At 40.8% G+C, this 15,865-nt stretch overlaps 1 protein-coding gene across 1 annotated transcript; it reads right to left on the minus strand.

The window, feature by feature from the left end:
• Positions 1-2,723: 2,723 nt before the first annotated feature.
• Positions 2,724-14,408, minus strand: pde6d (phosphodiesterase 6D, cGMP-specific, rod, delta). Its single transcript, XM_005734258.2, has 5 exons — positions 14,078-14,408; positions 7,210-7,298; positions 5,127-5,252; positions 3,780-3,885; positions 2,724-3,256 (listed from the first exon to the last, which is right to left on the minus strand). Exons 1-5 carry the CDS (start codon positions 14,125-14,127, stop codon positions 3,175-3,177), a joined length of 453 nt encoding a protein of 150 aa, XP_005734315.1. The 5' UTR covers positions 14,128-14,408; the 3' UTR covers positions 2,724-3,174.
• Positions 14,409-15,865: the final 1,457 nt, after the last annotated feature.

Below are 15,865 nucleotides of genomic sequence, written 5' to 3' on the forward strand. Positions count from 1 at the left end.
TGGTCACCACCCATCTTGAGGAGTTTGCCCCCTCACATATACTAATGTGCCACAAACAGGACTTTAATATCACCAACCTTTCCCATGTTATTACGGTGTATCCATACAAATGGCCCACCCTGTATAATTTACCCAAACAGCGTTTGAGTTTCTTCTGCTTGCTATGTGATTATTTTTTGTCTTTTATCCCAGTGGATCATCTCACCCTGTCCCTAGCATGTGCTTTTTCCTCTTTTCCTGCCTCTTAGCTCCATCTTCATCATCCTTTATCTGATATATCCACTCTCCCTCCTCTGCACATGTCCAAACCATCTCAACCTCGTCTCTCTCACTTTTTCTCCAAACTGCTCAGCCTGAGCTGACCCTCTAAAGGACTCAGTTCTAATCCTGTCCATCCTGCTCACTCATAATGAAGATCTGAACATCTTCAGCTCTGCTTTCTGTCTTTGTTTCAGTGCCGCTGTCTCCAAACAATACATCATAGCAGGTCTCACTACCATCTTGTAATCCTTCCCCTTCTCTCTCGCTGCTATCCCTCTGTCACAAATAAACACTGAAAACGACCTACAGTAGATTAAGTACATTTCTAAACATAATTGCTCAATCCATAAAAAAAAACCCATAAAAAGAATCTGCATGAAACTGAAGAGATTTCCACATCAGTGCACTTAACACCCACAACCTAGGTTGAGAGAAGCTGAGCTGTCAACTGTCAAGGTGGTGTGGGAAGATGCACTGATGTGGGAAGATGCACTGATGTGGAAATCTCAATCAAATGTCCAGTGTAGATGTACAGGCACCATCTGGCAGAATGCCTGCTCCAAGAGCAGTAGATCTTTGGTCAGGACATTGAATCCAAATTAGTCATGTGCCACTCCTCTATTTCTGGCTGTAAAGTTGCTGGCACCTGTCTCAATGGTGGACGCCAAAAGTGAAGGGAGCAGTCAGTTGAAGGACAGTTGTACCAATCTTGGTTTGTTTCTTGGATTCTGGAGCCAGCTGACTAGTACTGCAGTGAAGTAAATGCTGTGGGGCCGTCTTGGTTGACAAATCTCTGCTGCATTGTGTGGAGGTCAGGGACAGTCCCCTCTGGATTGGCAAACTGGGATGGTGGTCCCACGGGTAACTAGGGGAAGGACATTCCTTGGCCTGTGGAAGTCTTTGCCCCAGTACTAGAGAGGAGACTCCACCTGTTTTTTGGCCTAGCCATAGAAGAGCATATCAAGTCTTTACCTGCGATAAGATACCTCAGAGTGCATGGGAATTTTTCCAACAACTCTACATGCATCATTTGAAATTGGGGAAATTGTTTCCCAACCAGGTCGGGGAAAATTATTAATTAATAAAATAAACAGAACGCATCATGTTATTCCAACATCATGTAACTTTAATCCACACCTCCCATTATATTACAACACAAATCTATTTTACAAAGCCCAGATAGGAGCTAAGAAAAACACATAACGAGGTGAATGTGTGAACTACGCAGGAAGCCAAAGCTAAAAATCTAGTGAGAATATGCAAAGCAAAGGTGTTGTAAAAGAATTCAAGCTGCTGTTACCATCTGGATCTAGCTAAGATAAAATGACGCATGTTTTGGTTTCACCCTGATAATGATTTTATTCAAAGTGAAATATCAGAATTAAGTCATGTGAAGGTCAATTAAAACATAAATTAATAGAATAAAAGCTTGTTTTGTTCTACCAATGAATAACAACAGTTCTTAATTATGTCATAACTGTGTGAAGGTTTCATTTTAACAATTCATGGAGGAGTGTAAAAAAACCAAGCAAACGTGTGTAGCCCTCTATCAGACTACATTGAAACCACTGTTGCAAACATTACATTAAGCGGGTTTGTTCCAGTCACGAGTCAGCCTGCTAAGGTTAGTGCTTTTGAAAACTAACAGGGGATGAGCACTGCAGTGTTAGACGGGCCTCATCAACTCATCAAAGTGAAACATTACGAATGGGTTAATGTGTAAAGATTAATATATCCACAAATGTATATTTCTTCCATTTCTCCAATAAAAACCGAGCGATTCTAATCAATGACTAGAAAAAAAACAAATTGACCATCTGAGGAGGAGAAGAGTGCACAGGTTGTGCTCCTTCTGTTGCTCAAATGAAGGAAGGAGGCTGCATTTCATCTGCTTTGGAAAGTCACCCTTACCATGTGAGAAATGTGGGCGCTCACAGACAGCCTCTGAAACGGGAGGCAGCCAGAGGAAATGAGCTCAGTTCAGTTCAATTTTATTTATATAGCGCCAGATCATAACAACAGTCGCCTCAAGGCTATACTACTTTATATTTGAATTATGTAAAATATGCAGTGCTCATTGTAACAGGTTTATAAATTTTATCTGAGTTGTCAATAAAAGTTGTAGCACCTAAAATGACAATAAGAGCTTTCATGTCATCCCCGACCCTCTAGTGCAGGAGTGGGGGAACTCCAGGCCTCGAGAGCCGTGTCCTGCAGGTTTTAGATGTATTCTTGATCCAACACATGATTACCTCCTCAACATGTCTTGAAGTTCTCCAGAGGCCACTTCCAGAGGTAGTGAACTAATCATTTTATTCACGTGTGTTGACCTAGGCTGATATCTAAAACCTGCAGGACACCAGCCCCCTGAGGCCTGGAGTTCCCCCACCCCTGCTTGAGTGCATCACCTTCCCTCAACAACAACAGTCCATCTTTGACCAGCCATGACATGACACATGGAGATTAGAAAACATGATATCTATTCACAGAAGGTTACACATCTGTTCTGTTCCTGAGTAAATGCTACCTGGGAGTGAGATAGGGCAGCACTACAAAAAAGAAAAAACACAAGAGGGCTTCCCTAGCTGACTTGAGATCAGTGATCACGTGTTTACAGTGAAACAGTCTGAAGGGGAAAACAGAGAGAGAGGTGATCCTGGAACAGGGGAAGCAATCGAGTTCTCTCTCCTCTTCCCTCTTCTTCCAAGGTCCAGAGGTTTTCAAGTCGAGACAAAACTAGAGAACACGAGCTCACTTGACTGATTGTGGCGCCACAGCTGGGTTTCACCCCAACATGCTGATCCCACGTCAGCAACGAGCTCTTTACCGCTGTGAATTGTAGCTAACCTTGGGTATTTACAGACCTTGGCAGGGTGTCAGCATTCAGGAAGGTAGACTTGGGGGGGTTAAATGTCAGACGTAGAAAAGCCGTACCCTGGAAGTACTGACATGCAGGTCATCGTCGAAGAACTTGGTCTCTATGATAACATTACCACTAGAAAACAAAGACAAGTGTCAGCCTTTAGTAAAAGTGAAACATAACAGAAAATTCACTACAACAGGGCAAAAGATACATGAACTTTGTACAGCTGTGACTGGTAGAATAAAAGGAAACTAAATGTGGGACTTGACTTTAATTATGATTAGCCTGCGCTTCCCAAGTCATCTGTTTAAAGACGACCTCCGGGCGCACTGAAAGAAGAATGTAGGGCTGCTGAACGACACTTTGTGCGGTTTGAAGCTCAGCGACTGGATCTTTTATGATTCAGTCGCTGAAAATCCACAGGGCGTCTACGTGCAAATGTTCAGATCATCAGAATAAAATGCAGGTATGTAAATATATTTCAGCCAAGAACATAAGACCACTTGTGTGTTGATGTACACTTTGTATCGCTATGGAAGCAGGCCTGATGTAGCTCAAGGCCAGATAAAAGCCTAGCACAGCTCTATGGCATTAAAACAGAGACGGTCCAAGTACAGAAACACAAAGTACAGGAAACATCTGAGCAGAGACTCACGTTAAAACATTGGCTGGCATCATCTGGGACTCTGGAGCCGCTTCTATCAGAGACTGCCATGTGTTGGTGGAGTTGGGGATAACGAAACCAAACTCAAAGAACCACTCTGGACAGAGAGACAGAGGGCTCAATGCTGCTGCTCTAGCACACACTATCATTGCTATTACTATACCACCATGGCCTAGATATTAGTTCACAGACATTTCTCTTCTCAGGTGGAAAACAGCAGCACAAACATGTTATGCGGGTGTGGATTGTGTGTTTTCTCTCTGGAACTGTGCAGCAGGGTGTCAGGGGGATTACTGTACTGCAAACACAGTGAAACAGGGAAGTGACGACAATGCACAACAGGTTCCAGGGCTGTGAGCTGTCTGTTCTTCTCAAACTTCTAGTAACCCTGCACAGGTTTTCCTTCTTTCAGATTTCAACTTGCTTGATCATAGAATCTTATAATTAATTTGCTAATGAATTCACAAAAATACATTTTTATTTAATTGTAATTCTGAGCATTTTATCATTTTTGTTTTTTTCATAATACTATGTAGCAACTGTATTCATTGTTTAACCTTCCTAAGACTACCAGGCCTTCATTTGTCCCTACACATGGTCAAAACAACAAAAAGCTGTTAGCCTCCTAGTAAACGCACCTATAGTATCAATTTCAAAATTGTCTTTTTCTCAAGTTCTCACATTCACAAGATTTTCAAAAAAAAAAAAAAAAAAAAAAAAAAAAACTGACCAAGTCCAAGTCATTGAGATTTGAACTTGTCTGAGATTTTTAGTAGACACAGCTATGGTATCAATGCAAAGTTTCTTTTTTGCCTTGTTCTTGAGTTCTTGCATTCACAAACCTGGGTGACCTCTCACCCGCCCACCGTGGTGACGACATAACGCAGTCAGCCGATTACAGCTGAGGGGTCGAGGTTAAGTGATGATGCTATGTGAAAGGGAGGTTTACTTCAAACATGTTAACATCTTCAAATAGAATTTCACTGCTCACTCTGTGGGTAGTAATCACTTTTAAGGGAATAATATTGTATTTTGTATATATTCATTTTGGTCTTTGTTTTTTTAAACAAATTTTAAACACATTTTAATAAACTTGACATAATTTGGAGTAAAATAGGTTTAATCTTACACTGACTATATTATATGAGACAGATAAGATATGGATAACATATAGCACTTTTCCAGCAGTACCTAGTCGACTCCGTTTTTAACATGTTCAGTTAGCTACTGGTCCCTGTACCTCATGTGGATAAGAGGATGTCTGTAGAACCAGACAGGAACATGCAGGGCTCCATTCATGTGGAAACGAACACTGATCTGTCAGTTTTCACATATTACCTTCTAAACACTGTCCTTTGAAGAAAACTTTTTGCTCCAGTCTGAACTTCTCCAGTTTCTCTGAGGAAGAAAAGTTGAGCTCTCTGGACACTGCTTTACACTTCAGGATCTTCTTTGGGACACGAGCTGAAGAGACAGATATGCCGTATATAATTAACTCTGCTTACAACAGCTAGGTACGTAATACCAGCATTCAGTGTTTTCATTTGTGGGCCCAGGACCTAAGACTTTAAACTTGAATATGAGTATGCAAAAAGTTAGTGGTCTCAATTTAGCAAACAAATCTAAAACAACAGTTTGATGCTATTTTGTTTCCAGCATCTTGTTGAATCTCTGTCAAAAATAATGAAGGCAGTTCTGAAGGCTAAAGGGAGTAAACCCAAGGTCTAACAAAGTAGCCAGAGACTGCATGTTGTAGTATATGTATAACTACTTTTTTTTTTTAATGTGAAAGCTAAATGAATAAACTCATGCAGCAGACAGACAGTGACATCTGCAAAAGTTTGGGCACCTAACAGCCATTAACTGGCAATCTGGCATTTGCCTAGTGGGTCAATTTCTTCCCCTTTGTAGACATAATTACACAGACTACAGGTCAGCTTGTAGGATCGGATCAAATCTGTCAACGCAACTGACCCCTCGTCTGCCCTCCCTGTGCATTCATGCACCTTGTAGAACAGAGTGTATCGTGGAAGAAGTGGCTGATAAAGATCGAACAAAAAAACAAAAGTAGCAAAGTGGAGCTGAAAAGCTAAGACAGAAAAAAAAGGAAACACAAATGGTAAATGGACTGGTTCTCTTTTCTACTCTACTGGGGCACTCAGAGCACTTTATACATCTGGGCATCTTGCCCAATGATACTATGGCATCCAAACCAGAACAGGCAGGGATTGAACCACTAACCATCTAATTAGTACGACCCGCTCTAGCTCCTGAGCTATAGCCACTCTGATACAAAAAAAATGGATGCAGCAAACTGTGTGAAATTAAGCAACATGTTAGTTGTTAGGGCTGCTGCTACACTGACAGCTGTAGTCCTAGCAACAACTAGTAACCAGCCTTTGCAGTCACAGGAGGCTGCTGCTGCTCACACTTGCTGTGGAGAAGTGCAGGAGGAGAGACCGCAGGCCCAAGAACAGAGCGAGAACGACAGGAAGGTGTAATTACTATGGTTTAAAAAACTGATGGAGGGATATGACGGGGAAGGGAGAGAGTGAAGAATAATGAATGGCTGATTTGCCCATTGTCCACTAACAGACAAAGTTTAGCTTTTTACTGTCACTAAAAAAAGTTGCATAACCCATTGATCATTATTTCACTTCAGTAACTGAATTATCAGGTTGAATGGAAACCGAGAACAATTGTGAGTGTAACAAATTGATCAGGCTCCTTAGATTTGCGGGAAAATCTGTGATGACAATGGAATTCATAAAAGACTCCCTGCTGTCAGTGCGATATCATGCTGTCAAGTAACTTCTTGAACAATAATGGACAAACACATTTTTTCTGCTTGGTCGTCCTGTGTTTTACATTATTTGAAGGCACAGTGCCACAAAACATTTTATGATGGATGTGATGACTCCACTCCCGTTTACCTGCAACAGTCGATCCTGATAAACAGTCATTTCCGACCTTATCTGTCATTTACAAAAGAACACATTTATTGTTTGTGCTGCACACAATTTTCACTGGAAGAGTGAAACCAATTTCTTCCAATGTTAACTAGAGGCTGGTTTCTACAACAGGATGATTGAAAACCGCAAAATCACTTTTGGTAACATTAAAAGGTCAATCTGGTGTTTTGTGAGTGGCCCTCACAAACGCCTCTTCAACATTATAATTTTTAAACTTAAAATGATGTGAAAAAACGACTTTGTCTAAATATACAGCCTCTAAATAAACAGAGAGAAGGATACTGCATGTATAGAACAATCAGTATTAGCTGACAATGTTGGCTTATGAGATGAGTGGGTTTTATTATGAATTAGTGGGTAAACCATCTGATAAACAGGTCTTGAAGATTTGTATTTAGTTGTTCTGTCACAACAGATATGACTTGAGAGTGTCAAAAGCGCAGACATACCTTCGTGCTCTACTCCCGGTACAGAGAGGTCCTCCGTTCCCTGCCACAGCACTTTGCCCGTCTCTGCATCCCGAAGATTCATCCAGTTTCTAGCAGGAAACAGTTAAGTAACAGTGTCCTAACCAAAGTGAACGCACCACTCAAATACACACCGGTAGACTTACTGGGAATTTCTGCTGCAGTGGGAGATCTACAAAGTAGCTATGCTGTAACCTAGCGTGTACCTGACCTACACCTCCCTGTAAAGTCCCTACATGTCAGGTCAGTGCAGTGAGACTTTTTCAACATGCATATTTTCAGGCTCTTTCCCTGTCGTGTTACCCCATTGCCAACCTTTTCAAGTGTTTGCTGCCAAATTCAAAATATTTGAAATTTTGTATTTGTATCATTTCCAATTAAAGATGATCTTTTCCCAACAAACAGCGTGTACTGTGAATAAAAATTATGGATCTGGATACTTCTACAACTGGTGTTTTCAAAAGGGACATGCTGCACTGGAGACATCAGCCAAAAACCAGTAGAAGCTTACGTGAAGGAACTGAAGCTGTTCTTAATGCACCATGCCCTCACTTAATTCCAATCAAAGCAAAATGAAAACTGGCATCTGGTGAAACACAACTTCTGATCAGCTCTACAATATTACTGCAACAACAGCAGTACTACAACTTAACACTGGTCAGCCATTAACACCAAAGCATGGTACCCTGGAACAAGTATTCCCTCAGACTTCATGAAGCCTGCATGCTGAATTTCCTACTGTAGTACAGAAGTGCTGACTGCTCACGTTAGAAACAACAGGAGGACAACAGCACAAACCCACAGAACAACCTTAAAACCATCAGAGTACAGATTTAAATTCTCAAGCACTGATGGCTGGAACATGTTGAAAATGATGACGTTACAACTTTTTTTGACAGTGTGTCAAAACACAGGTGAAAAGCAGACCTTTAATACGCTACTATTATTATGAACAGTCATCTATCATACACTGTAATATGACCTTTGAAAATTTTCTCATAATGCACTTTCAACCTATGGTTTAAATTAAACCAATTAAACCCCGCCCCCACAATAATCAGAAGAGGCTGGATGGATAAATTGATGATGAACAAAAAGTAATAATTTTATATGTAACCTAACCAATAGAATTCTGGAGTCATTTTTGACCAGGATATGTCCTTCAATGCACACAGTAAACAAATATGTAGGACTGCTTTCTTCCATTTGCGCAATATCTCTAAAATCAGAAACATCATCTCTCAGAGTGACGCTGAAAAACTAGTTTGTGCATTTATTACTTCTAGGCTGGACTAATGTAATTTGTTATTATCAGGGTGTTCTCAAAACACCTTAAAAAGCCTTCAGTTGATCCAAAATGCTGCAGCAAGAGCACTGACAGGGACTAGAAAGAGAGGGCATATTTCTCCTGCATTGGCTTCCTGTTAAATCCAGAATTGAAGTTGAAGTCCTGCTCCTCACATATAAGGTCTTAAATAATCAGGCCCCATCTTATCTTAATGACCTTGTAGTACCATATCACCCTATTAGAGCACTTCGCTGTCGCACTGCAGGCCTACTTGTTCTTCCTAGAGTATTTAAAAGTAGAATGGGAGGCTTTTTTCAGTTTTCAGGCCCCTCTTCTGTGGAACCAGCTTCCAGTTTGGATTCAGGAGACAGACACTATCTCTATGTTTAAGATTAGGCTTAAACTTTCCTTTTTGCTAAAACATATAGTTAGGGCTGGACCAGGTGACCCTGAATCCTCCCTTAGTTATGCTGCAATAGGTGTAGACTGCTGGGGGATTCCCATGATGCATTGAGTGTTTCTTCTCCAGTCGCTTTTCTCACTCACTATGTGTTAATAGACCTCTCTGCACTGAATTATACTCATTATTAATCGCTGGCCCCCTCCACCGCATGTCTTTTGTCCCGTCTTCCTCCCCTAACGCCAAACAGTTGCAGCAGATGTCCGCCCCTCCGGGAGTTTTTCCTTCCCACTGTCGCTGAAGTGCTTGCTCATAGGGGGTCATATGATTGTTGGGTTTTTCTCTGTATGTATTATTGTAGGGTCTACCTGACAATATAAAGCGTCTTGAGGTGACTGTTGTTGTGATTTGGCGCTGTATAAATAAAATTGTCCTCCATCCTTACTCCTGTATCTCCTCCATCTTCTCAACACTCTTTTCACTCATTACTCGATTTCCATCTTTATTTTTAGAGATGGAAAGGCTGCTGCACAATCTTTTCAGCGTGATCTCTCTGCAAGTCCTTTGTCCTTCCTTAGTCTCCAGCTTCACAAACTCACTATGAGCCTTTGCCACCTCTTTCTTTGCTGTAAACCTCTCAGTACACCTGTCTATTTTCTTCATCTCTGTGACTATCACACTTTTTCTTTGCCAACCTCATGTTTTCATGTACTTCCTCATTCCATTACCAAGTATCTTTATACTCTTTCTTAAATACAAGGGATATGTCAAACACCTTCTTGACAGGTTCTCTCACCACTTCAGCTGTACATTCCCAGTCATCTGATAACTTCCCAACAAACCCCACAGCCTGTCCCAGCTCCTTCCTGAACTCTGAGCAACATGCTTCCTTCTTCAACTTTCACCATTTAATCCTTGACTCGCTTCCTCTTCTTAATTTCTAAAATCATCCTACCAACTACCATCAGATGCTGCTTAGCTACATTCTCCCTTGACACCACCCTGGAGTCTCATATGTCTTTCAAACTGCACTCAGGGTGAACATAAGGTGACCTTATGCCACCCTATGTTCCTCTCTTTTCTTGTATGTTTGACAGTCCTTTCCATCCTTTTTGCAAAATCCACTGCCACGTAATTTTCCACATTTCCTCCCCAACACCATCACCTCTGTTCCCATAACCTACATTACACTGAAATTAACAACTCCCACCCGCCATAGGGACACTCTGCACTGACAACCGTTAACGTCACATCTTCAATTTCCATCATCAAACTCATGATCCCACCTCACTCCCTCTTCATCTCCATAACACTGTTCACATCCTCTTCCTTAAAAATTACCCCCACGCCGCTTCACTTCCAATCTAAACCATGGTAGAATAGTTTTAATCCACCTTGAGTGCTTCCCTTGCTTGTTAATGAGCCCCCAGTGAAAAGCTGCTGCCTCCTGCACACACAATATATCAACCTTCCTTCTCTCCGTATCACCCAGCTCTCTCCTTTTACCAGTCGGAGTCCCTACATGTAGAGTTCCTACTCACACCTCTGCATTCATGCCTTTCCTTCTCTCTTACCAATACCTAAAACACCTTCCCCTCTGTCTTCATCTTCAGACAACAGTAGCACAGTTTCCACCAGCAGCCTGTTGGCCAACCCCCCAGAGGAATGAAAGTCGTCATATTATGGGATTATTCATTAGTCATCTGTGAATAGTGTAATGAACAGTGGATTTCTTATACTGTTTTCGAATTTGCTTGAAGAACACACAGTTCTACAAATGTGTAAGCTTTATGTCACAGATGTCCTTAATTGCCAAAGTTACTTTTCTATGTTTCTATAATTGCTATTATAATTTTCAAATTTATTGGATATAAGTACAACATGTTATTATTTTGATTAAGATGCCAAATCAGTTATTTACTTCAATTTTTGAACTGAAAAGGTAGTTTTAGTGGTCACATGTTTATGTGATTAGTAATTCATTTCTGACCTCCCAGAGAAGTCCACTCAATCTTCACTACAGTGAATACAGTCATTTATAGTTTGGAAAAAGGTTTTTGGCCCATTTGTAAAATGTTTGTTATCTGTTGAGCCCTGTACATGGTGGCTGTGTGGCTTTTGTCCAAACAGTGTATATAAGAGACTGAGTGGACTTTCACATACCCTCCCTGTGGTTGGGTCTGTGCACAGTTGTCTCCACAGCCACTCCACTTGAAGGGCACCAAATGTACATACCTCCTCCAAGCTAAGTGTCTGCAGTCGACAGCTGTCCGTGGCTGAGTCTGCAAGGGAGTATAATCCCAGCCGTATGGGTCAGATCCCACTGACAGCACAACTCCATTACCTCTACTATCCCCTCCCCCTTCCTTTGGCTTTCTAGTAAAGTATGCTGAGTTGAACAGTTTCACTAATCCCTCCATGCATAACCAGATCTACACCATCCAGAAGAATCCTCTTTACACACTACCAAAAAAAAAAAAAAAAAAAAAAAAAAAAAAAAAAAAAGGCTCAGAAAATAAAAACCATCACCTCCACAAATGCTTTACACCTAATAATTTATGCCCTTATTCAATTTACTTCCAATCACTTTCTCACAGTCTAAAACCCATACACACTTCAGCTCCAATAACATCATACAAAATTATACCATAGGCTCCTGTGGGTCTGCTGCAGGGTGTGTGTGTGTGTGTGTGTGTGTGTGTGTGTGTGTGTGTGTGTAAATCACCAGGGTGCCTGCACAGACCCGTCAGAACATCGTTAATGAGCCCCCAGTGAAAAGCTGCTGTCACATTTTAGTCTGCATTTATTTTTTAAAGACATGTTAATGGCTCCAAGTACTGGCAACTTCCTAACCCCAACATTTATACAACTACTGACCTTTAAGCCATTTACACCAGAATTCAATAAGATTTGATTGTGGAGCTGCCAAAATAGCTTTTATAGTATTACATGTTAGGATAAACAAAGAATACAATTTTGATGTCCATTTATTTTGAGGTGATGTTCACAGCACATAACTGCAATTTTAGGAAACGGAGAGAACTTTTCTCTTTGCTTGAGGTTTTACCATCAATTACATTAGCTGCTTATATTTTGCCTTTAATTTACAACTAGTAAACCATAAAAAGAAGATGAATAGTGTTTTGAGCTGGCATACAGTTAAAACAAAGGTCATTATTTTACTTTTTTGATATCTAGAAAGATATCAAAAGATTGAAAAGCCAGCTGGAAACACTGAAGTACCAAACACTAGAGCTGTCTGCTTTAGCACAAAGACCGCTGTGTAGCTCTTTTAGTTGTCAGTCTCTCACAGCAGCTTGCTGAAATCTGACTAATCCTTCTAGAAGACTTCCTTCCAGTTCCAAGGTGTCTGAAGGGGTTTCGTAAGAACATCCTGGCCATTTAAAATCATCACATTTCACCATTTACAAATCTGATGACTACTCAGTATGGGACAAAGTGACATAACTTCACAAACACTACTTTAGTATTATATTAGTTAAACAGGGCTGTTGTCATATTGGACTTTATCTGTGTTACCATTACACTAAAGAAGGGAAAAAGAAAATTCTCTTTACCCCATTTCAATAAGGACAGAAGGCTGTAAAGCTCCATTCCACTAATTCATGGGTTTAACCATTACCACAGTGCATCAAGAGGTCTGACCAAACAGTTAAAGGCATGCAGTAAAAGTGCTGTAGAAATGTGTGTGAATGTATAAATCAAGCCTGCAGTAAAAACTGCTCACATAAAGCTGGTTCTTAACTGGTCAAGTTAACCCAGGATGTTCTAGTGTAGCTTCAAGCTAATTTACATGAAAGGGTGACACTGGCACAGACCATTAACCATTAAGCACACAATCCCCCCCCTTTCTTTTCTGTAGACTTTTTCTATGGTACGATTTCTAATCTGGACATGCTTTTCAGTTTTTATGTTTTCTGAGCATCAGAAATGAAGTGTATGTGTTTAATTCTGTGCGACACAGGTTATAACATAGTTTTACTCCTGTGTTTTAGTGCTTCTAGGCATGTCCTTCTATTTTACAAGTGTTTTAATGATTGTGAACTGACTCAGCGCTGAGTTCTTATAAGATATAGGCAACCTAAACATCACATGTGCACTTGAAACACCTCCTTAGCTTCTGCTTCATGCTTATGTTACAGCATGTGTACACAAGGTGTAACCCCTAAAAATAAGTCTACAATGATAACCTACACATAAGAGACTATTGTGATACTACTCTACCGCACTTTTACTGCATGACTTTAATCACTTTGTCTTTTTTTTTCCCTTGGCTAAAAAACAAACAAAACACCAGCTTCATGTTTAGTTTACAGACTGATGTTCTGACATTTGTCTTTCAAACTGGATGCTACATCTCAGAATTCATGAATCAATCAATGACATGTTGAGCTGCATCAAGCTTAAAGAGACTCCATTTACCTACCTAAATGACTGAGGTAACTTATGCTGAACACTTATCCTGCACAGCATCTCCTATTCTCTAATCACAAATCTGTTGCTCGGTCACTTTCTCAGACATGTGCTGGATGAGCGCTAACAGGCACACCAAAGAGGAATAAAATTGACTCACTACATGAGTACACATTTAACAGGTCATACTGCAATCTCCAATGTTGCTCTGGTGGTTAGCATACAAATCCAGAAAAGCTGCGTGGAATCAAGTCTGCCATCATCACACAGAGAGGCGCACCTGGGTTTCAACTCCCAGCATTACGGAACCATACAGCAGTCAGACTATGCTCAACGCGAGTCACATACCTGTGAGGCGCTTAATAATAGTTACAGGAGGCACAACAGTTACTTCTCAGCTACCTGAGCAAAATCTCATCCTCATCATGTGCCACAGGTACTACAACTGCAGGCGAATTCACCCTCATGTGGAAGCTCATGTGAGCCCACAGGTCGTCATTCAATGAGCTGCTGTTGTGTCCGTTCAGACACTGGAACACAGCAACTATACAACTCCGTGCGCAGAGACTGTGGCAGGTTAGCTTTAGCAACTAAGCTTGTTGTACAACAACATCCATCCTGCTAATGTGGCAGCTGCATCCTGTCCTATGCCTTTACCCAGACAGCTAGCTATTTAGCTCACTGCTGTGTTTCTAACATTCGCGCAACACAAACAGGAAAAAGGATACAGTTTGAAGCCCTTCAAAATTTCCTTGGCCCTGTCTTCGTCTGAAGACATGTCCGAAATGGTTTGTTTTCGCTCCTTACAGATAACCTAGACTTTTCTGAAAAAAGACGGCTGCTGTTCACGTTAGCTTAACTACTTGGCTAACTACTAATCAGAATTCACCTGAAATAACGTTCACTACTCTGCTGGACTGCAGGCTAAATCTGATCCGATAATGCAATCAGCTAAATATACCCAGCTAGCAAACGGGCTGCACACAGCCTAACCAGTGAAACGCAAGGGAACCACTATCAGCCAATCACAGGGAGAATAGCGAGCAAGGGCGGGACTAAAACGGATAAAGACGCGTCACCAGTGGCAACGCCACACACAAAGTATTACATCATTATTGCGCTGTCTGTGTGCTTACTTCTTTTATCATTTAAGCACTCACTCTCCTAAAACGCAAAACTAGGCGTGTGTTCAAATTCAGAGGCTGCCCTTAAAGACCGGAAGTGAGCGGCTGTTAAACTGGACCGTGTCCCCTACGACGCTCGGCTCTTGTTGCTTAGCAACCGCGACAGTAGACGCTGCATCCGTGATGGACGACCGAAATGGAGAAAATCTTTAATTTATGTCATTTATTTTACTTTTATTGGAGCAAAATTGTGTTGTTTCGTGTAATGTATGTGAGAACACCACAGCCGTGCGCGGACTCCCTTTAGCCAACAGTAATGTTAACTTTAGCAAGTAAACTAGTTAGCTATAGTGTAGCTCAAGACACTCATTTCACTCATTTAATTTTGACGGTGCAAAAAATAATAGGTCTTATATTATACATATTTTATTATATATCCTGTACTTACATCAAAACGTAGCTCAGAGATAGAATTTAACTCAGTTGTCCTAAATGTTACATTTCAGTTCAAATTCAGGGTATTTAGTTCTAATTCGTATTATTTTAAACCTGTATGACTGTGTCACAAATAATTATATACTGCGACCCCTAAAACTGTCTGAAAGCTTTAGTTATATTGAAGGGCAATATCCCTTAGTGACAGCTAGAAATATGTGATCCTTTTGTAGGTTTTAAATAAAATGCAAGGTAAACGGATGTAGTAAATATTCTTTTATTGGATGAGAAAATTGTGCAGTATAATTCTCTTAAGTTGTTAAAGACGGCTGGAAACTGTGGTTTGCACGCAGAATCCAAACAGGGCTGTCCTTCTCCAGGACCAAACAATACTAAAAACAGACATGTTCATTGTTGGTGGCAAATCTGTTTGTGCATACAATTTTACACAGTACGACTGCACCAGGCTTATGTAGAAGTTTTGAGCACCCCTTATATCTTTATAATTTACATGGAAAATGGGAGATGGGTGCAGCAATTTACCATTTTTGCAGATGCTAAATCTTTTGATACTTATCTGGATTCATAATTTCATCGATTTTAACAAGATCTCCAACACCACTGGCTGAAATGCAGCCCCAACCATGAGAGAGCCTCCACCGTTTTTAACAGATGCAGGCTGTAAATTTTTTAATTTGGATCCATCACTCCATTGGGCCAGTTGCCACGGATTTTCAGTCCAGTTCTTGTGTAATGTGGCATACTTCAGGCTTTTGTTTGTTTACCTTTCTTAATAATGACTTCTTGAAAGCAACCCTTCCACTGAGACCATTTCTGATGAGGCTTCAGTGAACAGTACATGGATCAGCTGAAGGTGGAGATGCATCTCTCAGGTTCGAACCTGACTGAACCTCCTCAAATTATTTTTCTCTGCACGTGATCAGTTAGCGGTTTACT

The sequence above is a fragment of the Pundamilia nyererei genome, unplaced genomic scaffold (assembly GCF_000239375.1).
Source record: "Pundamilia nyererei isolate P.nyererei 1_Seehausen unplaced genomic scaffold, PunNye1.0 scaffold00057, whole genome shotgun sequence".
Taxonomy (NCBI): domain Eukaryota; kingdom Metazoa; phylum Chordata; class Actinopteri; order Cichliformes; family Cichlidae; genus Pundamilia; species Pundamilia nyererei.